Below are 24,802 nucleotides of genomic sequence, written 5' to 3'. Positions count from 1 at the left end.
TCCTGGCCCTAGGTAATCAAAAGGAAACTCCCCCAACAAAAAGGTTGACTTCCAGCAGGGTAGAAAGAGGACAGACTCAGAAAACAATTACATTCCCCAATTCATCACAGAAATGTAGGCAAATATTTAAAACTTACTGTAAAAACTTACTGTAAAATAGGGCTCATGCTTATTTTACAGGGTAAGCAGTCCTGGAAACAGGACTGTAAGGTTTACATTTGATACCCTTGCCTCAACAATACCGTCTGCATACATGCAAGGTACAAGGAAAGAACTGCCCATAGCTCAAACATCCAGACCCATAGCAGAGACATAATCAAAAAGGCTCGCTTTTATTTTAAACATAAAAAGAAACATTTTACACAGCATTGTTAGAACTATTCTGTACCTGCATTCCAGAATTGTGCCAAACACTTTATTTTATAACTTTGAAATAAAACAAAAGAAAGAAAACATCTTGCCCTTCTGTTATTTGATGTTCAAGCTTGTCCTGGATCGAAATTCCAAGTGCCTTGAGGAATTTACCAGCTTAACCAGGAGATGTGGCAATGTGAACAGAGGAAGATCAACGTGAGCCCTTAGGATACTTTGACAATACCACAGGTTGCAGCAGGGAGGATATGGATGCTTGCACTGCATCTCAGGCAGCTTACTCTCCTGATACTCTGCAGGTTTAACACACAACCAGATGCACACACACCTCCACTCACACAAACCCCAGTCACACAGGAAATAATAATAATAAAAAACATGAAAAGTGACCTAGTTTTTTTTTATTTTTCATTAGAGACAAGATTCCCACTCTATTTTAAAAAAAGGGGATAATACAAAATTGGCACAAGTAGAAGAAAACCTGGGGGTAAGTCTAGCCCCTCAGCTTCTAGCCTTCCAACTACAGCAAATACAGGGTGGAAGGGGATGCAGCATTGCCTTCCAAGGGGCTGGAGCAGTACAAGCCAGCAGCGAACTTGCTTCACTTGGAATGACAAAGATGGTTTGTTATGGGCCATGAAGGAAGGTCAGTATTAGCTAAGGACATGGGGACCTTTCACTAGAGCAGGGAGCTCTGGCCAAAATAACCCTGAGTTTTTTCCAGCAGGGAGAAAGTGTGCTATGTTGTGCGCTTGGGAAGAGCTGGTGGTTCCCTGCTCGTTCACTCCCTAATTATTGCATTACAGTCATGATCCTCTCTCCCTAAAACTTAACCAAGAGCACATAAACAAGGATTCAGTCTGCAAGGACAGAAAGTGACTGATGCTGTGCTTCGAACTTCACCACCACTACCACCCCCTCCCAAGATGCCCCAATGCCACAGGCCTTCCGTGAAGAAAGCGGATGTAAATGCAGGAAAGAAGCTGCTAGATCAGTATGGGAAGGACAGCCAGCATCCCAAACATCAGAATGGTGTTTCATAACATCCAAGGAAAAAGCAATATTTCACTACAGCAGACAGATAGGAGAGGAAGAAAAATTCTTGCAGTCAAAGTAATATCTGAGTGAATCCCTTCCTCAACTCCCTTCCTGTGGAAAGCATCGCTACAGATTTCTGGGCTTTCACAGCAGAAGCTAGAGACTGCTTCTGCTCTCTTCCTCAGCAGAGGCAGCTACGTCTGCCTGCAACATAGGCCTTTTCAGAGCTCTTCCAGAAAGGAAAACATCAGGCCAGAAAGAAAAGTTGTTATGAATATTCAGGCCAAAGTCTTCCAGAGAGGTTTATAGGTTTTGGGTGTCCCAGTTTTGGAACACTACATGAAATGTCTTAGAGAGTCAAGTAACAAGTTGCAAGACCCAACTCTGCAAATCGGTCCATTTTGAAGATGTCTCACCTTCAGCTTCCAAAAATCATTGGACATCTCTATGCATACATATGTATACATACATGTTCGTATACGGGAAGCAGAACAACCTTCTAGAAAAAACCCTCATGTCAGCCTCAGAACAAAGGTCACAATGCAAGACAGGAAAAAAAAACCTCACACAAAGAAAACTTACCGCAAAAAAAACCTGATCTTGAAATAGTGACAGTGTTGAGTGCAAGGTTCCACAAACACTAATGGGAAATGAAGTCTTCATAGCACAGATACCAGACCTGCAGCTCCCTTGGAACGTGCAGTGGGATGAGCTATTAGTGAAGCAGACCGAATACATAACGAATGTCTAGATTGGCAACAGCACAACACAGCCACTACCTTCCATGGATGCACTCCTTTAGCATCTTTTCTTTTATCTTAAAAAAAAAATCTGGAAAGGATTGAGCCCTGGCCTCAACTCTACATTTCTCACCCTTCTTGATGCGGGCCAAACCCTGGCTGTGATGTCAAGTTGCAGCACAGTCCTACTTCCTTGTTCGTTTATACACAGTATCTTTATTCTGACTTTTATTGCTTAAAACACCAGGTGTGCTGGGAAGACAGAACTGCCTGGAAAAGGCGCTGCTCCCACTCAGGAGCCAGGTCAGTGTATGTGGAAGACCAAAGCAGGACTTCTATATTTTAGCACCTAGAAATAGGTCTCAAACCCATGGGGAAAGCCTTGCTGCAGGCCCATGCACAAGACCAGGATCGCTGGAACCTGAATGATTCTTGCTGCTCTCTTGGGCTTTCTCCTACTCCTACCCTGAGCTGCACTTCAGCTACTGCAGATCTCAGACTCTGCTCACAGGTTCAAGGGTTACCACTGAGTGACTGGCAGAAGCAGCACTGGAGTCTGGTCTGTGCATTTGGTAATACATAGTTTACAAGTCTTCTCTAAACATGATCAGTTGGTCAACTGCAGACAAAGATCCATCTCTTCCCCCCCCGCCATAAGTTGCACCATCACCAGTGGGGCAAGGTCTCCCACCTCTCTGCCAAGGCCAGCAGAAGACTGAGCCTTGTCCATAGACACCACGTGCCTCCCTGCCACAAGCAGAACAGGGTCTCAGGCACAATGTGAGCAGCTGTAGTGGGGAAAAAACAAGGTGGAAGGGTGGGGGAGAAGGTGGCCGTAAGCAGACATTCAACAAATGCTTGTCTGAGGATTAACTCTTCAGGGTTGCCAAGTTAGCCCCTATTCACCACAGCTAAGAGCTTTGAGCACTGAAAATAAAATTTTAAAAAAGTTTAAAAAAAAGCATCTCAAAGACCTCCAGGCAAGTTATATTTTGGGGTTAACTGCAAACCCTTTGAAAGCCAGGGAAGAGAAGGCATGCTGACAACCATAAACCAATTCTTTGCTGGAACAGTCCCATGAGGCACCAGCAGAGGAACCTTCTCCAGCCTTCAATCCAACACAGAGAAATCTATGAGATACCAAGGTGGACAGAGAAAGGGAACAGGATGGTGTGATGGGGGTAGAGAGGGAAAAGTAGATTGGTTAATACAATGAGAGTCTAACACTTCTACCAGTCCCTTTCCCACCCATCGCCCTGCCCATCATGCTTTCATACAGGGACACCTTTTCAAAACCAAGAGGCCGGGGCGGGGTGGAACCACCAAACAAAAACAAAAAACCCCTTAGTGAATTTTGTCACAGGGCCCTGCTGAAAGAAGGCTCAACAGTTTGCACATTAGAAGGACATGATCCCTATGCAGAAAGTGCTGCAGGAAAAGAAGAACTCCGAGTTGCTAAATATGGCCTGAATGCTCTCAGGACATGACGTGTAACAAGGAGAAGCTTGAGGTCCAGGCTGAAATCAGAGAGGAAACGCACTGTCTTGTCTGGGCCTGTGAGCAAGTGTCTCAGCACAGTCCAAGAGCCCTGTGAGTCTCTCCCGAAATGCAAGTGTGTCTGGCTCCCATGCTCAGTCCATCTCCATCGACATTAGCCGGCGACGCTCTCGTCTTGTTTCCTGCACTTCCTTCTTGCAGCACCAACGGGAGCTGCAGTAGCCAATGAGGCAGGATAAGAGTCCAATCACAGTGGCCAGACCAATGCCAATCAACAGGGGATACTTGAAAGCGTTCAGAACTGAAAGAGGAAGGGAAAGTCATTAGATATCACTAAGAAATTCAGAGAACCCCTTTATTTGTTCTTTCCTAAAAAAAGGAGAAAATCCCACGTTATTCAGTCATGGGCAGATTAATTATTTCAGAAGGAAATTACACTAATTTTCCTTCTTGATTTCTGTCTTTTGAGGTTTGGAAAATTAGTCTCTTACTGGACTCCCTTACCTCTTCAGCCTAATTCTTCCTCCACCATTTCAAAGCCTCAGGGAGGCTGGAAGCACCGGAGGAACCTTGGAGTGAGACAACAAAGCAAAGCTAGTTCCAAGAGGTATTCCATTACCTATTCCTCCAAACAAAAGCCTTGCAAAGTTTCCTCATCAGAGGCAGACTGTGGCTGCACTCTTTGTATTATGTTTCCAAATGGCAAGGAGCGGACTCCTTTACGCTTTGCTTGATTAGAACTACTCGTACAGTATATTCACTGTCACTTGGCAACCCTGTCTAATCCACCTCCAAAGTTGGTACCCAAACAAGAAATTTGATTTGTAGGCACCTACTGCTCAGTTAAAAGGCAGGGTCAAGAACTGTAAGGAGTCTGGCAAGTACAGTTATAATAGTTATCTGCACAGCAGGGAGAATAAAACCTTCTCATGCCTTTCAAGTTCATGAAACTTCCCAATATGATCCTTCCTGGAAATATTGAGAAGAAAGCAACTAATTCAAAACCCCTCCTGCATTAATCTTCCTCATTAGCTATATGCTGATTGCAGCATCTAGTGTGCAATTTGCTTCTCATGAAGTCTAGCAACACTTGCAACTCAGGTTGGAAAGCAGACAAGGCATTAAGTGCAGGAAACAGCATGTCTTGTGGTTAGGAGAGGGAGGAAGGAGTCAGAGTCAGACTTTCTGTTCTCAGCTTTGATATTAACCACAACGCGACTACTTCAGCACCCCCCATCTGCAAACCAAGGCTTCCTCCTGCAGGCAGCAGAAGGGTTAACGCTTGGAGACAATGCTCTGCCTTGACTGAAAAATGCCCCAGCTATGCAAAACATCACTAAGAGATTGTCAGGAAAGAGAACACTCCAGCCTTATGAGTATGATCTGTTCAGGCCTACCTAGTCTACAGAATCTGGAATCAGAAGTTGTAAACAATAGAAAAGGGTAACAAAATCTAATGAGATTATCAAAGGCACCTTTAAAAATAGCCATGGGGAATATTTGTCACAGAAACACATAACAAGGTGTTTAAAAAAAAATATTGCATAACACATTGCAATCTCTTACCATCCATTTTCACAGATAGAAAGATGGGTTTGGCTTTGATGTCAGGTTCCCGCTGCCATACACCAGTGGCAGATCGCACCCACGGGGTCACTACGCAGTAGTGGTTCCCAAAGTCATGGTCCTCACAGCCATGCACGCGGAGCCGGAATTCCAGCGGGCTGATTCTCTCCAGGCTGAGATCACTGCTCCCGTTTCTCCTGCTCTGCGTGACAATCCCTTTCCGGTCCAGCGAGGCCAGCAAGATGGGCTCTCTGTCCAACGCAAAGGAGCGCACAGCAAACCAGGAGACATCAAAGGACATATCATCTGCATTTGTGGACAAAGAAGAATTTGGACATGTTGGTAAGCTCCGAAGAGTATTCATAGTGCCAATTCTCAGCAGAAAGGTTAATCTGCAAGCAGCATAGCCAACACTGGTCTGACAGTGGAAGAAAAAAAGAAAAGAAAGAAAAAAAGAGTGCCCTGCACACGTCCTTTCTAGGAGGATTCAAGCTGTGAACTGCAATGAAACGCACTGGTACAAAGAATGTAGCTGCACAGAAAGGGTGACTTACTACAGGGACGACAAAGAGCAGATTTCTTGCTTTCCTGCCTGCCATTCTAAAATTTATATTTGATCTCTGATCTAAGTTTTCACCAAGCAGGCCTAGTGTCATAATAAGTTCTATAACTATGCTGAACCTACATTGAAAAGGGATTGGAAGTGCTAGGTATTTGCTAGCAGAGACTGATTTGCCATCACTATCTTCATGCAGGGCCTACACAACCAGAAGTCAGAAGACTCTTCCTGAAGACCCTTGCCTTACATTTCGTCTGCCTGAATGAATACAGAGATTCCACACAGAGCACAAAAAATTAGCTACAAATATACAAAGCATTCAGGAGCAAAGCCTGACCATGATGCTTTTATACATTTTCTCCAGAGTTGTGGGTAACTGTCACGCATCATCAGGCATCACGCCTTGTAGAAGTTTTACCACCCAAGGAGATAGTCTATAAAACGCATTTACAACACCTTTAACATTTAACATAGCTGACAGGCAGTCAGAGTTCATCAACACATCTAGCTCTTTCTATGTTCATGCAAGATCCTATTGATCCCATTAGCAGATCTCAGTCTTAACCCTATTAGGCTGATGTAGCTGAGTACCTACTTTAAAAATCACTGCTATTCTTTGCTAACATGAGCCCAGCAACACCTGTCAGAGTCTGAAACCTGGCATGACCTAGAGCATAGACAGGAAAGCCTGCTCACTTGTTTTCCTTCCTGGCACATGAGCAAACTGGTGAGCCCAAACTGGAAACAGAGGTTACTATTTCTGTCCTGAGTTTTGGGTACTGGTAGAATGTGTGCATCGGGCTTAACCTTTTCACACCTAAGACAGTCCCAATGATTTTGGCGATGTATCAAATCTCCATTTGCTAGTATTGAGATCTCTGAAAAATACAGTACTAGCAACCTGAAATTTAAAACTCATCTTTCGTCTAATTGAGTTTGTTCATCTCTAAACTTCCACATTTGATCTCCAGGCTAATGGAAAAATTAAAGCCCTAAACCTGCTGCTGTACTCAAATTCTTTGCAGATATAAGTGAAGACAATTTTTAAGCCTCTATCAGGCAACCTAACGCTTCAGGAAGGAAGGGAACCTTACAATAATATTTTAAAGTAAACTGAAGTAAAGGACATCCTCAGCTCTGCTACTTGAAGTATAGCATCAGCTGGCCAGGTGGAACACTCCCCGTTACTGCAGACAACAACCACTCACTGTTTGGGGTATAATTAACTCCCCTGTAAGGTGCACTGGTTTTACACACATCTTCAAAAAGGAAACAAAAAGATGACAAAGCAGATGTTACTACCAGAGACACTGGCTGATCAAGCTGTTTTGAGACACCAGCCAGTTTTCTGCCCTGCCTGCCACGGCCAGCTGCTCCGGGTGACAGCACAGAACCTCAAGAGAGTACCTTGCCTGTTTTGCAGCCCTACAGCAGGAGTAGGTTTCCCAGTCCTACACGGGGGTCAGCACAGGTCATATGGACCAGAAGCCCTCACGACAATCACTCTTGCCTATCATACTACACATCCTACTATTAGTTACTTGGCATAGCACTCGCACTGCTTCCCTTGAAAGCAAAGTTAATAAAAATTACCATAAACACATGTTCAGTTAACGGGACCAAACTTTGGCCTCTGCTTTGTGTACTCATCCAACTGTCTGTGGGAAACAGGGCCTCTACTGGAGAGAGCTCTGCTTCTATAAACCACTCTTTGTCTCTGCTGCCTGTTTATGCCAAATACGGTAATAGCAGCGGTCCACAGGCAGTCACGTTGGGAACGACCAATTCCTTCCAAAGATCATCAAGACTGCCATCAGCTCTTGTGTTTCCAGGTACTGTAGGAGCATACGGACACCTTCCAGGCTAAGTTCAACTACACTGAACACACCATTGCACTTGCTAAAAAAGGTCTAAACAATAAATTTAGATACAAAAAAAAATATTCTAGCCTTCAGATTCCCAGGCAACTTGCTACCTTTGAAGAATTCCTTCTTTTCTGTCTCAGTTAATTTGAGGTTCCCTTCCCTCCATGTACAAAGATGAGTGCAGGCACTTGCTGTCATTTTGAAATAGCTGAATCTATCTTCTGTAATTACAACATGGGACAACAGTATTATGTCAACATACTTTATTAGTCAGTATACACAGTGTGCAATTAGTGACTCACTACAGACAGTCAGAGGGAGGATTTGGCTCTGACTACTCTTTGTCACCATCCTCCTTGAAATAGCTTAATACAGCAAAGTTATCTGATTCGTTTCTATATATCTCTGGTTTTCATGCAATAAAAACACAGGAAAATTTAGCAAAACCAGGACATAAATCAGGTGCTTTCTAAAGATCAGTGATGAACACACCTAGTGGCTCCCAAGTGCTAATAAATATGTAGTTTTACTGACATAAAACAGGTCACACTAGGCTTCCCAAAAGCATCTGTACCATTCCACACACACCTTGCATTACAGATGACAAGTCACACTCACAATTTTTGTCCCCAGTCTACAAAAAACAAACCCAACCACAAGAACCACACTCACACTTAACACTACAAAGGTTTCTTCCACCAGTTCCTTCCGTGCTTCACAATGTTGTAAGTAGTGTGGGACACCTGGACAAGGTGCCCCACATTAGAGGAAAGCATAACATCCCAGTGCCAAGCTCAGAAGGCCACCAAGGACCCCAATGCCCCCAGGTCATGCAACTCAGCTGCTGTCATAAAGGAACACAAAGTACTGGGAGCTAGATGCTTCAGAGCTCTGTGAGCAGAGTAATAATGGTGCTATGCTTCCTTCCCTCCTCAGTGAGTGAGGATAATCAACATGTAAAGCACATCTTTATGCACATTTCAGTTTGACAGACATGAGACTAAGCTGTCTGGGTCTTAGGTGCTTCCCTGGCCAATCACTCCTCAAAACAGGGAATCCTATTTCTAGACCAGCTCTTAGGAACCATACACTTCCACTGCTTAGAATGGAGCTCTCTCAGCATCTTGTTACAGCGCTGAATCACAATTTTGAGACCCTTTTTGTTTACTACATTTAAATGAGGTTGAATAGGGCTTCCTAGAGAGCTGAGCAAACTACTTCAAGCCATACAAGAGGTAAACAAGCTGGTTTTGTTAAATTCTCCAGAGTGCCTACCGGGTCTGTCTGGAGCAGATAAAAAACCATCTTCTTTCAGGCACAGTAAGTAATACTTTTAAATCCCTAAGCACATAGCCCGAGAAGGGGTGATCTGGGAAGTCTAGAGAGATCATTTGTGAAAATGTGTATTCAACAGAAATATCAGAAGCAGCTTTTATATCTTCAGGGCACAGAAGAACTGCTATTCCCCCCGACACACACATACTCCCCTCATATCAATTCAAAACACCAACCACAGCTGCCAAGCCAAAGGAGCACTTCTTTAGATGGAGCAGTTGCTGCCATGTACTGAGCTTAGTAATACACACTCCATTTCAGCAGGGTCTCAAAGAAGCAGAGGAAATTAAAGCACGCAGCAGTCATGCCAAAACCTTTTCCACCCTTTTGAAAATTTCCCACAGGGTGGGTACACACAGACACACACACGGAGTATTGTGAATTGCCTCTACCAGACAAGGGTCCAACACATAAGTAACACGTCTAGAAATAAATGGATCGCTCTAACTGTAACAAAGAAGGGCACTGACAAAGATCATTGGTCATTTAACTTCTCCTCAGCTCCTTGGAAGTACTTTAGTTCTCTGATTCGAAGCATACATACTAATCCACATGCATGCTTGCAAAGTTGAGTGCCTATGTGTACAAGAGCAGAGCTGGCTGGCATACCAAGTGTGTTCAAAGTGTTTTGGATGCGCATTTAACAAGACATCCTATGAAATTTCCTGATCCTTCTTTGCTCACAAGAGGGCCCAAAACACAGCCCTGCAGCAGGTCTGACACCAGAAGAGTAGACGGCCTTTGAAAGCCATCATGCCCCTCAGAAGAGAGTCAAATGCAATTGCTCTGCTCTCCTTCCTCATCACATTCCCAAATGGAAAGACCATGTCTGCTGTCGTCTATTTTCTTCTAGGAGATGCTGGCAATTTTTGCTCTGTTTATCTGATTACCTGGTGCAGGCTTTCCCTAACAACATGCCTCATTTCCCCACTGGGATGAGACAGCCTTGTTATTTTCACAGTCTGTCTAATGTTTAGCACACATTTGAAAAGCAAGTTCTCCATTCCAGTTGTGAATTAAATTGTGATACAGACTCAGCATAGAGACAGATCAGAGATGGGATACAGGGGGATAAGGTTACTACTGAGGAACTACATCTGTTTGTTATCATATGAGCCCTTAAGGCCCTTCTTCACCTAACCTGCTCCATTATCCCACTGCTCTAGTCCCCTCTACCTCGCAAGGCCAAGGCGGCAGACTGACAAGGGAAGTCTGCACACCCTACAGCTGTTCCATAGATTCCAGCTTTTCCCTGTAGCTCTTCTGCTGGGAAGAGGACCCAGAGGTCCATCCAGAGGACCAGCAAGGACTGGAGAGGGGCCAGCTTCTCAGGCCCATATGAAAGGCCCAGATGGGGTTTCTCCACACAGCATGGCTGGTTAGGCCCCAAATCCTGATCATTCAGCAACTGGAGGCTCAGAGCATGGACTGAAGGGTTCCCTCAAAACCTGCCACAATGCCACACTTTACTCCATTCTAGGTGTATCTGTTGCCTGTGCCTCCTCTGCCCCATTACAGACTAAAAAACAAAAAAAAAACCACAAAAAAACCACCCCAAAAAAACCCAAACAAAAAAGCCCCCAGAAAACAACAACAAAAACCAAAACCAAACAAACAAAAACCAAACCAACAAACAAAACCCAAAAAACCCCCAAACAAAAAAAAACCCAAACAAAAAAAAACCCCACCTCACAGAGGCAGAGATCTGTCATGTTCAAGATGACATTACCCAGCTATGGAGCAGATTACAGTGCTGACATTTAAAACTCTGCACTGGCTGCTCATGACTGCTGGAAACAGCATCATTTCCAACTCCAGACATGATCTATCAATTCAACAGACATCCATGAACCCTTATGAAGTTGCCCAGTTAAAACTTAACTGTGCTGATGAGGACACCTTTTTACTTCGATCCCTTTGATTATCCTTATCTTGTCAGTGCTTCCCCCAGTCTCAAGCTACCAAACACACAAAAAAACATCATGAACCCAACTGCAGCAGAGCACTGACAGGAGAGCCCCACTGTTACTAAGTGGCCTCTTTTCAAGTTTTAAGTGAGTCAGGGATGCTGAGGCCTCTTTCACAAGGCAACCCCAAGCTTATTTTAGCTGTCCAACACCAGCAGAAGCAGCAGCTGCTCCCTGCCAGCAATTATTGCTTTGCAAAGGCAGCCAGCTGCTTTGGGTACTGCTTCACAACAATACCTGTTAGAGCATGGGCACATCTCAACTTAGAAGAGGCTTCCTGCTGAGCAGAAACCGCAGGACAGACTGAGGTATACCTACAGGCATAAGTCGCTGCTTACTGTGTCCAATATCCCAGGCTGTGAATCTTTTGATTCACAGCAATAAAATTTACTCCACTTTTCCTCCCTACTAAGCATTTCAATAATACAATCTACAGACTTCTATCGTCTTTTCACACGCAGCACAAAACTGTAATCTAGCAAATTGCTTCCCTGCTACACTCAGATTTAATGTAGAACAGACATCTTGGAATTTCAAAGTGATGGGCCTTTACTAAGCTTGGTACTTCATCTCATCAGCTACTACATTATAAGTAACATTTTCTGCACGGCGCCTCTTTTGTAGTGGCTTACGCATAGATTTCTAGGTTTCGCATGAATCACGACATCTTTATATTTAGGTATATACATTTATATTTAGATATTTATAGATTTATTTTAAATAAATTTTTATTCACATATATAGAGAATTACTTAAAAAAAACCTAAACTCACTCCAAACCCAAATATTGGGTATAACAACCAGAGTTATTTTCACAGCATTTTGATGAAAAGCAGCTCAGGCAATGCTTGGCAAGCAGCTAGGTTTTGAGCAATTCTCTAAACTTTTCAGCTCTTCATAAAAATTTGCCTTTAAAGTGTCTGCTATCCTTTTCACATCAATTAGGTACTGTGTTTGTTTCTTCTTCCACACAAAAAAAGGAGGTTCACCTCTGAAGGCATCAGCAATAAACATTCATTTTTGGCATTCAGGCTGCAGTAGTCAATTATTGTGATTTTTAGATTTACATTAAGCCTTAAATTCACTCTGAAGTGTGAAGCTGACTGGCCAGCTGACTTTAAGATTTGTTTACAGATGACCATTTTTTCCTAACAGGTTTTGCTAATAGACCTCCTTTCCAATTAAAGGAAACAGGAATAGTTTTCATGGCCCATCTAGTGGTTGCAGGCTGAGATTGCCAGCAGTGGGGTCAGTTGGTACAGACAGCACAGGGGGATTTAGCAGTAAGAACACTTTTTTCCCCTCCCCTCAGAATGTGAAACAAAAAACCTTGTTTTAAATTGGGCTGCGAAAAGCAAACATGCTCTCCTGTATTTATCTAGTTCTAAAGGATTTTCAGTGCTGATTCTCAATTCTCCACCCTCACTCAAAGGACATAGGGTTGTAACTGCTGGTATTATTCTGCCTGGTGAAGGCAAATGAGTTACAAGTAAAATAATTTTGCCAAAATACCTGGCTCAAGTGCCATTCCTTCCGTTGTGACAATACACAGCAAATCTGCCAGTTCACCCTGGTAAATCGTTGGGTTGTCAGAATGCACCGAGGCATTAAACACAGGACCTAGAAAAGAGTAACCACAGTTATTCATGACAGGCTTTTCTTCAGTGTCCAAAACCTTTCTTGCATGTTTTTGAAGTATTCTCTGCTAGCTTGTGGAGATAGAGCTCTGAAGCAATCATGTAAGTTTTCACAAAATAGTTATCCATTTTTAGCCATTAATTCCTGCACTAAGATGAAGTACCCAAACTGCCAGACCTGTCACCCAACACAGAGGCTGCTGTCCAAGTCTGCCTTCTACTGTCCTGCACAAAAGGAGCCGGTCTTCCACTGGCGAATCCTCTAAGAACATGAGAGTTCATGTCTTCAGGCTAATCCAGCATGGATCCTTTTGGCTGAGGTTGTCAACAGGAATTCAAGTTAGAGCAAACCAGTATTTTAACAATACAGATTGGAACTGAAACACAGACAATACAAGAAGTGCATCTGATAACACTTTTCTCTGGGCTTTCCTTCAGGCTCTGCCACAGATAGCTTCTTCTGCAGAAGATGTCTCAAAGCCCAAGTGTACAGTAACTCCTTCAGTTGCAAAGTGGTGATGATATTGATGAAAACCATTAGACTGTTATGAAATGCTCAGACACCATGACAACATGTGGTGTTTGACTTCTGAGGTACATAAGTTAAAAAAAAAAGCTTCCCCAAATTTTGACAACTACATCTCTGGTGCAAAAATAACAAAACCACAACTCCTCATATATACCAACATTGCTAGTATCCTCTATTTCACAGGGCAGAAACTGAAGAATGTGTCAAAATACCTTTAGTGATTTCTCTACTAAACAAGGCGAAGGAGATGAGTAGGAGGAAAGCTGATGCTAATGGTGGCCTCTGGGATGGCTTTGGGGAAAGGAGCCAGGGAACCCAAGAAAGAACTTGGGACTCAGATTAAGAAGTAACACTTTTTACTCTCCCTGGACTCCATTAGCGGCTATCATTACCAGGCTCAGCTACCTCTGGGACAGCAGCAGCAGCAACAACAAGCATAGAAAGGTGGTTTGGGAGGAAAGAAAAGCGGCTGAAAGATTTGCCCTCCTCCATTCTTACATGCTACTGTTTCAGTACAGGAACTGCAGATTCCAAATGCACTGAAGATGAGTGGCAAACAATGCTTTTGATGGAGAACATTTAAGGAAATCATCCAAGACAATCCACTTGTCCCTTGCCCTCCCAATAGGTTTCTGTGGAAAGCTATGCTGATAACTCACCACACTGCACACACTTACCGCACCACTTCCAAACTGAGGTTCTGGAAAGAAACATAGATGTGCCATGAAGCTAGAGCTGTCATTTTTGGTGAAATCATTCTAGACTACAAGGGCCTGGCTTGTTTTGGTCAGCAGAGATTACACAGCACACTAAGAAATGAATTCCAATTACGATGCAATAATTACTTCTGTGGCTTCCAAAATTCCCCCCACAATTTCCACTGGGCACAATGTGCTGCTCTTTGTTATACCATAAATTTCTTACAGCTCTCTTCTCTGCCCCAGAAGCAGTTGTACTTTGTACACAAGGGCAGTATGTAGACATATAATCCCAGAGGTCTGTATCCATTTGGATACTAGAAGTCCTCTCTATTAAAAATTAAGATTGTAAGTAAGGATAAAAGGGTGTAGAGATGCAATAGAGGTTACATGTGGACTACCAGCCGAGACTCCTACATGCGTATGCTAGAACATATTTAAGGAAATAAGAGACCCAGAACGCTTTGAAGCTCAGCTGTTCAGGTAGTGACTTCATGAGCAGGCTGCAGCCCTGACTTAAGCTCAGCACGATGAGATCCTTCTCTGGGGAAATGGAGAGAGATTAATCTGATTGCTTCCTCAGCCTCTATCCAAACTCTTTCGGTGTGAATTCAGTTTGTTTCCTGATATTCACATACACACCCCCAACCATATTCCCCTTGCAGCCAATTTGATTATTTGTCTTCAGATAAAACAAGACATTTTCCATCATTTTCTTTGGAGTTGTGCAGACAGAAGTTCAAGGTATTAGGGGACTAAAGGTAGCATGGACCAGGGCACTCCAGCCAACCGTAACCAGAAAAGTCTCAAGCTGTGTGTGAACTGTCACAACAACAGAAACAAAGAGACTGTCAAAATCTGCCAAGAACATCCCTGCATTCCCAGCATATACCCTCTGCTGCACTGATCAAAGGCAAAACCGCACCATAATAATCCTGGTACTGTCTGGAGCTTGGGGTCTATCCTAAGTCCCAGCAGCGAGTGAGGTAACATCATGTCAGGAATATGGGACATGCTCTACTCCAGCAAACAGGCTCTGTCCTGGCTAGATACTGGCAGGGATTGAGCAAGGGAGATGAACTGCATGATCCCAACTTTGTCAGCCTAAGGATGGGCTGCCTTACCCCTGCCCTGGCAGGGTAAACAAGGAAAGACAGAGGGTACATATAGACAGGACTTTTCAGGCCTTATTTCTAGGTTGAAAGTCCAGGCATCTACTGCGTTCAACAGACACTGGCTTCAAACCCTGGCATGCCAACAAACCACTAACGCAGACTGGAGTCTGAGCACTCCTGGCCATTGAATATCACGAGGGTAAAAGCTAAGCTTGTGTGGTCACTCAGCCAGGAAAGGCCGTGTATCATGGTAATGCAGCACTCCCTACATACTCTTCAGTTCTGGGTCAGCAAGCACATCTCTACCCTGCCTCCCACATGAAGAGTCAAAGCTTCCTGGGCAGTAAGGCTGCTAGGCAGCAGCTGCTCTGTCATTTCATGATCGTACTTCCCCTTTGTAAGCCACAAACAGTTATTTCTCTTTGGTTATTTCCCTACCAGGGTACATCTCCTGCAAACTACCATCTGTACCTCCAGGGAGAAATCATTGCCCTGCGTTAGAAGAACTGGATTTCAACAGAGTTGAGAGATGTGTCAGGGGTTGTGCTCTTCCCTCTTCAGCTGAAGAGGGAAAACAATTATTTTTTATTTTTTTTAAACCTAAGCAAGCTTCATTACAGTGAAAGCTTCTCAGTTCAGTCTTGAAAACTGTGTGGTTGCAACCTCCTAGGAGGAGCATCTTTCTTCTTTGGAAATATCTCAGGCTACCTGCCCACATGCCCCATGCCCTGGGCCTCAGGCTGCCCTCAGGCATGAAAGGACAGAATAAAGCATCTTCTCCTCCCCTTAAAATCTGGAAAGGCAGGAAGCTGTTTTCAACAGAGACCCATTAACCCTGAGCTGGACCACAAAGACCGTTTAATCCCCTACCCTCCACCATAAGGTACATTTGAGTCAGAGTTGTAGTCACCACACAGCCTGGGAAAGACTCACAGAAGCTGACAACACAGCTCTAATCCCTCATTAAAAGTCACCTGTGTGCCGCCTTTCTCTATAGAAGGGTTCTGGTCTTGTTTTTGTTTGGTTTTATTCTAAAAAACCCAACTGACCAGTGCTCTTAACCTGATTATAACTTGCCCGATTTATGTCTCCAGCCTAAGCAATTTCCTTGGGCTTCAGCTGAACCTGTCTAGCAAAAGGATGAGAGAAGCAGGAATGAGCTGCATGCCAATCTCAAACAAAAGCAGCAGCAAACCAGTGTTTGTTAGTGGGTTACAAGCAAAACCATCGCCTTTTCAAACTGGACATCTGCTTTACTGCAGGCTCCAGAAAAGCACCTGAGCAAAAAAAAGCACCAGAGCAAACACGGGATGTTTCCAGACACATTTTCAAGGCTCCCAAGAACCTCCCAAGAGGTCACAAATGTGCCACAAAAACCTTCTACAAGGTGTGGATCCTGTTGGGTTTTTTTTTCCCCCATTACCATCACACCACATTATTCAAGAGGCCCTGGATCTAGACTCCACCAAGCAGGGCTTGGCACACAAAACCCAAGTGCTTTTGTTAAGTTTTTACCCTCCAAGACAAAAAAAAACCATCACACAAAAAAAACCCCACCACCAAACTCAACTCCAAGCTTACAGATGCAGACATGTGGTAACAGGCAACTCCCAGTAGACACTGATGACACCGACTATCAGGGTCTCAGCATCGCCACGCTCAAGCACTTGCAGTGTCACAGGAAGGGTTGGGGAGGTGACGTGAACTCTACTTCGACGAGATCTGAGTTCATGCTACATTAACACTGAGAAAAATACAACTCTACAGATAAGAGATGATGTGGCTTTGCTCACCCTGCCACCTCTATTTAACAGTTTGAAATACTGTTATTGGCACCTACTGGTCACTCAGGAGAATAAACAAACCAGAATTTAGTTTCAATTGCAGGGTTGACAAGTCGAGCACAACGTGTAAAGCTCATCAAGAACAAAGCAAAGTTAAGTGTAGGAAAGCTGCTCAGGAGTTTGAAAGTTGAGAAATAATTGGACTTCAATAACTTCAGGTTTGAAGATAGGTGTCATGCCCTTAGCTGATTTGGAAACTAACGAGCACAGATTTACAAAACAAACCAGCATTCCCAATTATAAGAGCTAAGCATCAACCTTCCCCTAAATTGCCATCTTCTGCTGAGGCCTTTGATTTAAACTAAGCCAAAATCTCTGTTCCTCACTATAGTAAGGCCATATGTAAGCTTAGATACAACCCCTAAAAGAAATTTTCTTCTTTATTAAAATAATAACAAATTTATATTAAAAAGAATCTGCAGTAAAGGCAGGAATAAAAAGAGTTTTCAGAGCATTTCTTGACTTCTGAACGCTTGAAAAACACTATATAATTTTAAACAGAAACTGAAGAAACTGAGGTTAGAAGTTTACTAGTACAAATCTAGAAGTGCTTAAAGAGAAACCAGGTTCCAGGATCAGGACCTGTTTGGTGTAATTTCTTCTGAATGTCCCCTTTTACGGCAGATCTCTCAGAGCTCAAACTGTTGATGCAACCTAGGAAGGAAACTCCAGGATCGAAATCCTATAGTGATACAGTTTTCAGCTAAAAAGTGTATTGCAAATTCTTCCACATATGTAAAGGAAAGGAAAAAAATGTTTATAAGCTGCACCAAATTTGGTTCATTACTTTGTGCTCAATCAGATTCACACTGAACAGGCTGCAGGGTGGAAAGGAGGAGTTAAAGTTTATTGAGTTAATTTATTCAGCTTAAGGATTTACATATTGGAGAAAAATAAAAAATCCTGAGCCCTATTTACCTGATGTCACCCCATTCTCCCTGCTTTTCTTCCCTGCTCAGTAATCCAAACACCTTAAATCTGTAACAAAAAGAAGGGGAAAAGGAGGGAGAATAACCAAAAACCAGTTAACATCTAGATTTACAACAGAAGAGATCCTAATTACCTAGGTCCTAGGTGACATTTTGGCCTTTTCTATATCATTTTAGCCAGTATTTCTCTGCAAAAATAAGGTATAGTCTCCCCACAGACATGAGTTACCTTTATTTTCCAGACAAGTAAAGTAGAGCAGAGAAAGGTCAAGTAACCTGACTGACAACGGAGTTCCAGAGCAGGCTGTTCCACCCAAGAAGCCTGTGCCCAGTCCATTACCCAGCAGGGAGGCCACAATCACTGCATGCAGCTTCCCTACTTGCAATCAGCCAGCACCACGGACCACAACGGGGAAAAAAACTGATGCAACCCACAAGTTCTCTGGCTTCCAAAATATTACTCATATCTGCCCTGGCACTAAATCATTCACTCTTGAACTGAGAATCCCATGACCTGTCTTTCTCCAGATAGTGAGCTCCTTGACCCGCACTATTCCAGCCCCCTGCCCTCTCCCTGCTTCTTCATGGAGCTGTTCCCTAACAAGTTTTACCCCAAGACTCATAATAGCTGTTACTGGAAGAAGCCCACAGTAGTTTAGTCTGTGGTTTCTACTTCCAGCTACAAATTAACGCACACAGGCACAAAGGCACACAATGACAAAGCACGTTCCTGCCCATTAACAGTGGCTGGAAAATACCAGCCTTTCTTGCCAAAGACTTTCTGCTGTATTGCTCTTCATTCATTTCCATGATTAAGGTTTCTTTCCTTTAAGAATCTTTCTATTCTCCTTTCTTGAAACTGAGTATCTCTCGGGGTCATTGCAGGGCATCACTTCATTTTAATTGCAAGTTCAACATCAATACTCAGCTCATATTTCAGCAACTCTCGGTTTATCTCAGCTTCTCCCAAAGCGAATGATAATACATTGCTGTGCAATGAGCTCACATGCAGATGTAATCCAGAGTTGAAGATTTCATCGAGACGCTTCCCTTAAAGTTCTCTTTTATTTTTGCCTCTCCAGAGCTTTCTGCCTTCTGCTGAATGGCACAGGGGGAAGCCAGCTCAGAGCACAGCCAAGCTCCAAATGGTTCTCTCTCATAACATACTTCTCAATACAAGATTAAAAGCTTCCTTCTCCCTACTTATCTCAAGTGAAAGGAAAATAAGTCACTTCTGTGGAAATCCCTGTGAGTGTATAGTGGGCAAAGACACTCTAAACACTAACCCGGGTTGCCGGGTTCAGGGTAAAAGCAATAGAAAATTAAAGGACGAATGCCAAAGAAGAATTTATGATGCCAGGATAAACCAGGGGGATTCACAGAGACCAGGTGCCTCAGCATTAAAAAAAAACAGCTGCAGGCCAGCTGGAGCCATTTGAACCAGGTACCAGTACACAGACCTGCATCAGGTAAGCACTCTGGTCTCAAGCAAGTTCCCAGCGATTTGCCTCCCACCTTTGCTGGCCAGCTCAGCTAAGGCTGCAGGCAAAGGGGAGCACAAAAAGACGACAGCCTCTCTCATCCGCTGCTCAGCCCTTGCAGTGCAAAGGCATTGCCACTGGAGCAACACCTCCAGGTTACCAGAAGACAAGTGAGAGATTTCCGGTTGGGTGGGTAGGATCACAAGTCTTACAAGAAGCTGTCTTGATACACTGGCTTCAGAAGAATAGCAAGGAACAGAAGACAGGTGTGTTCCAGGCGGAAAGAAAGGCTATGTACACATACATCATCCAATAGCTCAGGAGGAGAGAGGATGCATTTGAGTTTCAGCAGAAACGGTGCAATGAAATTAAGAGAAAATTTCAAGACTAGCACTGGCAGCTGCTCTTGTCCCTTGCATTGCAGGGCAACCTTTGAAAAAGAGATGGCAGAACTTCTATTCTAGACTGGGAAAACAAAAAAGAAGCACTGAAGAATATGAAAGTCTTCACACAGGACAGCTTCCCCTGCCCTGCAAATAAGCTTAGTTTGCTTACAGCTACTGGACGAACAGCAAGCATTCATTTTATGAAATAAGTCTAGTGATCCATGTTATTCATAAGGCCAGACCAGAGGATCTGCAAGATCCTCTCTGGTCTTAAATATATCCAGCAGAGAACAATCTGCCATTGACTGAATATTTGAAAACTAATGACCTACTAGGCTCCTCCTTACCACCACTATCCCCTGACTTCCAGTTTATATAATTCAGTGGATAAAATCCACATTTCATTTTTTAGTTCAGGAAGTTTCAAACAAATGCCTTTACATTAACATTTCAGATCATTAACCAAATGGAATAAATACGTCCCTCTGCAACAGCAAGTGGAGAAAGAAGAGAGGAGGTCTCTGTTTGCAGCCAGCAAGTTCTGCCTTGAACGGAAAGAATCTGAGCAAGACATTTTCCACAGATGTTCATGGAAAAACATTTCGGAGCACTGCCACATTTCAAGCCTATTGTGGCAGGAAACACTGAAGTTTCATGTGCGCAGTCCCCAGCTCATATATAAAAAGCTTACAGGCCTCCTGCCGTTCAGATAGATCACATTGCACAATGCATATGCACACTAAAAACCCCTCCTTGAAACATCACTCAACTCAGAGATCTGGGAGAGAGTCAAACTGGAAGAAAGGATTTCCAATCCTAGCAAACCTCCCCACCCCCTATCAAAAAGGAATCAATAGAAATAACTGAGAAAGGAATTCCTCCTGTGACTAAAAGCTTCATGTAAAACCCTTTAAAGGCTTCCTTCTGCTGAAAATGCTGCTTCTGTATTGATCACCTCCCCACTTCATCCCTCATAGCACAAGCTGAAGAATGCTGTGAAAGTCCAAGCCTTTAAAGTAGGGAGGAGACTGGAATACCTTCTATTTTTCGAAGCTGTACTGCCTTATTATATCCCCCCAACAGTCACAGTTAAAATGCCTTTCTGTTACACTTTGAGAACTCCAAAAGTCAGGAAAAACTATTAATGAGTTAATTGCACTATCAGGGACAAACATGCTCATAAGCTACTCATCACCAATTTAACTCAGGATTTAGCAGAGCAGTACTCCCCAGCTTTTACAGTTACCTGGTGTCCTGGTTTTAGCTGGGATAGAGTTAATTTTCTTCCTAGTAGCTGGTATAGTGCTGTGTTCTGGATTTAGTATGAGAATAATGTTGAAAACACACTAATGTTTTAGTTGTTGCTAAGTAGCACTTACTAGTCAAGGACTTTTCAGCTTCTCATGCTCTGCCATGTGCACAAGAAGCTGGGAGGGAGCATAACCAGGACAGCTGACCCAACTGGCCAATGGGGTATTCCATACCATGGAATATGATGTCATGCTCAGTATATAAACTAGGAGGCGTGGTCCGGGAAGCAGCAATCACTGCTCAGGGACTGGCTGAGCATCAGCCAGCAGGTGGTGAACAACTGCATTGTACATCACTCATTTTGTATATTCTATCATCATCATCATCATCATCATTATTATTATTTTCCCTTCCTTTTCTGTTCTATTAAACTGTCTTTATCTCAATCCTCAAATTTCACTTTTTTTCCCCCCAATTCTCTCCCCCATCCCACTGTGGGCAGGAGGAGTGAGCAAGCAGCTGTGTGGGTGTTTGGCTGCCTGCCACGTTAAACCACAACACCCGGAGAGCTGCATGACCCTCTGCTTTTTCTGACCTTTTCCTGTTAGTATCTTCCCTCCAATTTTGGGGAGCCTCTCATTCGCCCTAGAAACCACTAGCTACCTCAGCAGTTCTGCCTTTCACCACTCCCATTAGGGAAAATCTGGCACCAGCTTCTTTTTCTGAAGAACAAGTTTGACAGCTGCCTGTACCACAGGATGCAAGACAAGGTCATGATATCTGAGCTGTGCTTTCATAGCTGCTCCACAACTTTGCCATTTACCTCCAGCTCCCTGAGTCAGCCACAGTTTGCATCAAAGACAATACACCTCAGCAAACTAAACTTCTTCGGTCTTGTATACCTGATTCCAAATAATTTTCCAAATAATAATTCCATAGTTAGTCCATTCTAACTGTGCTCATCACATGTCCTCATCGTGCCCAAAGATGAATGTCCAGCAAGGATATCCGAGTAACAACTGAAGGACACAAAGTTCAGCCACCAATTGAAGAAAGGAAGGTATTTCAAGCCAGATTTTGCTACATGCCAAGATTATTTTGGGAAATAGCTCTCCAGTAAATTGTGCCTGGGATCTCATTTCTCTCTTCATTCTTTTGTAAAGAATGAAAGGCTGACAGGGCTTCAGGACCATCCCTCCCCCTGCTGCAGCCTTGCTACTGGAATTCACACATTCCCAGAGCAGTGCTACAGGCTGCCTCTCTTTCTTCACTCTATGTGCCAGAAATCCTATCTGGGTGAAGAGGCTGGGAGTAGAGAGTGACAGCAAAAAGAAGTCAAGACTGCAACACGCACACTTTCCTCCCTTGCATAGCTCACAGGTTTCCCTCTGAACCATGGATATTAATAGCATGCCGCCAAACTTTTTGGACAGGAGTTCAAAGTGACATAATGTGAGCAATGTTGGGAGAGTCACCAACCACCACTTTTTGCAGGAAAGCCTCCATGTAAGAGGTTGGAGGGGAGGAGTGTGGGATAGATTTCATTCTTGCTGGTTTCTTGCATCACCCCTTTGCAAATGCTGCTCTCCCACTGTGTCTGACCCAGATATCAAGAGTAATAAGGCTAAAACTACACATTAAACCGTCTTGAGAAGGCAACAAATCTACAGCAATGTTTAGCTATGACAATGCTGCTGTAAGAGGCATTTGGAACATAGGCAACTAACAGATTATTTTCAGAACAGTAACTTATCATAAAACTAAACAAAAAGCCAACCAGAAATTGAACTGAAGGGAGAAGCACTGAGCTGACTCAATGTCCTCTCTCTTAGGTCAGGCTGCATCTTCATTATGGTTTGTATCAGGATGCTACATTTCAAAGTTTCTTACAAAGTGATGTCCTCATTGCAAGGCCGTCCCCCTATGCTCAACCCTTGTCCTTTTCCCAGTGTGCTTAGTATAAGGAAGTTCAGTTTTTAGAAATCACCTCGTAGAGAACGATTACCTTAGTTATGGATGCAACCAGAAGTCAGGCTGTTTTTGCCTAGTCACAGACATCTTCTAAAAACCCTACAGCCCCACTATTACAAGCAGAATAACTCACATGAAGAAAAAGGGATATGAGGAGAGATCTTCTCCCAAGCTGTGCTTGTGAATAGGAATGGGGGAGTGCAGAAAGTTTGAGAAAAGCAGCTAACTAGAGAGCTCCAACACAGGATGCACCTTTGGGCTACAGCGAGAGCTCTTCAAAACTGCTCAAGAAGTCACCAGCGTGGTGACCCAAATAATGAGATGAGCCCCTCACTCCTAAGTGCACCACCATTATGAAAGCAACTCTGTGGTACTTCCCACCCACACAGCATAATAGGAAGTCAGTGTTAACACGCATCTCTGATGACCCAAACAACCCTGTCCCCCTCTGCTTCCCTCCCAAAAATATACCAGGACAGGCACGCTTCTCTAGAAAAATCTCAACAGGCAGGCTATGTTACAGCTGAAGCTGAGAATTTCAGCAAGGACGTAGGGAACAGGATGCACTTCTGATACTGAAATTCATCCTAATTTGTGGAGCTTTGTCATCCAGCCACAAGAGGCCTCTAAGGTCTTCCAGTGGCAGGATACACTTGCTGAGATGGCTGAAATGTTACGATTGCCTTGACCTGACCACTTTCTGCAATTATATCAACAGAAAGGTGTGCTCAGGCAATTTAATGCTAATCAAGTCTCTTTTGGAACAGAAATCTAGTTTATATTAATGTTCTTCCAGAGCAGCCACTACTTAACAGCAACCTAGTGATAAAGCTGGCAAATGTGGCAGCAGTTATTCCATACTGAGAACCAACTCTGGGCCTGCAGAACCATAAAAGCCGCATTAGTAAAGAAAAACCCAGGGGTTATGATTACAGCCAATTCATTAAACATATTTCTGTAAAAAATCAGTAGCACAAAGGACACTAGTACCACCAAAGGAGACAAGCAAAGCTCTCAGTCATCATACCATTTGGAGACCCCTTCCATGTTCGAAAGAGTAGGTATTTCCCAGAGACAGGGAAACCACTGGGAGACCATCAAAGAACTCTCTCCCTTTCTGGCTTACACACACAGCTGCCAGATTCTATACCAACCTGACATCTGGAAGTCTATCTGGATAGGGTTGGATAAGCCATTCACTGCTTCACGCCACATGCCACCACCACCTGGAGACCAGGCAGTCACCACACAGCGATACAGCCCAGCATCAGAAATCTGGGTCTGATACATCCTGTAGCGGAACTCATTCTCCTGGACCTTCTCCAGAACCACGCCATCCACACGAGTCTGGTCAGTCCAGTCTTCCAGCCGCACTACTGAATCCTGGTTCAAGGAGATTATGCGAGTGGTTCCATTGGGATTTGACTGATCCGTTAGTGGCTTCTCAGCTGTAATGAGGACAGAATAGCGTGGTGTCTTGATGTTTTTCGAAGATACCTTGCATGTCATCTCAAAGGTGTGGCCTGCTACAAAGAAAGGCTTCAATTTCACCGCCTCCACTGTAAGCGTGTAATCTGAAGAGGGAAGGAAATAAGCAGCAAGAGAGGGATTAATAAATAGGTGCAGATATTTCTGCAGCACATCTCAATCTAGAAGATTACAAATAAGCAAAGTACTTTTTTTGGAGAGACAAATCCCAGCACATTTATTTAAACACATATGGACATCCCAGAATGCTACTCAACAGTGCACACACACCAGTACACAACAGTTTGAGTCAAGATGCAAGGATTCACCAAATACTGAACAGACAACGCAATACACAGGTCACAGCGTGACAGGACCTCCAGGACTTTTTTATTCAGGAGTGAAGATATTAGTTAGACAAGACTCAGAGTCCCAGTTTTATACTGGATCTGGAAGAGCATCCTCAGTGACAGGGTACAAGGACACTGCTGAAGTACTCATGACTAGTGACCAAAGCTGCCACTAACTGAATTGGCAGCACTTAGAGGAGCTTCT

The 24,802-nt window shown here is 43.6% G+C and overlaps 1 protein-coding gene across 1 annotated transcript in view; it reads right to left on the bottom strand.

Moving 5' to 3' along the window:
* Positions 1 to 311: 311 nt before the first annotated feature.
* PTGFRN (prostaglandin F2 receptor inhibitor) overlaps positions 312 to 24,802 on the bottom strand; it is a 73,116-nt gene continuing 48,625 nt past the window's right edge. Inside the window, exons 6-9 of the mRNA XM_075174366.1 lie at positions 23,935 to 24,354; positions 12,452 to 12,559; positions 5,214 to 5,519; positions 312 to 3,948 (exon numbers count right to left, since the gene is read on the bottom strand). Of these exons, the coding sequence (XP_075030467.1) occupies positions 3,782 to 3,948; positions 5,214 to 5,519; positions 12,452 to 12,559; positions 23,935 to 24,354 (1,001 nt within the window). The 3' untranslated portion in view covers positions 312 to 3,781. The remainder of the gene's footprint in view (positions 3,949 to 5,213; positions 5,520 to 12,451; positions 12,560 to 23,934; positions 24,355 to 24,802) is intronic.

This window comes from Calonectris borealis, chromosome 1, assembly GCF_964195595.1.
Source record: "Calonectris borealis chromosome 1, bCalBor7.hap1.2, whole genome shotgun sequence".
Taxonomy (NCBI): domain Eukaryota; kingdom Metazoa; phylum Chordata; class Aves; order Procellariiformes; family Procellariidae; genus Calonectris; species Calonectris borealis.
The sequence above is the reverse complement of the archived record's forward strand: the minus strand, read 5'-3'. Positions and strand labels throughout refer to the sequence as shown.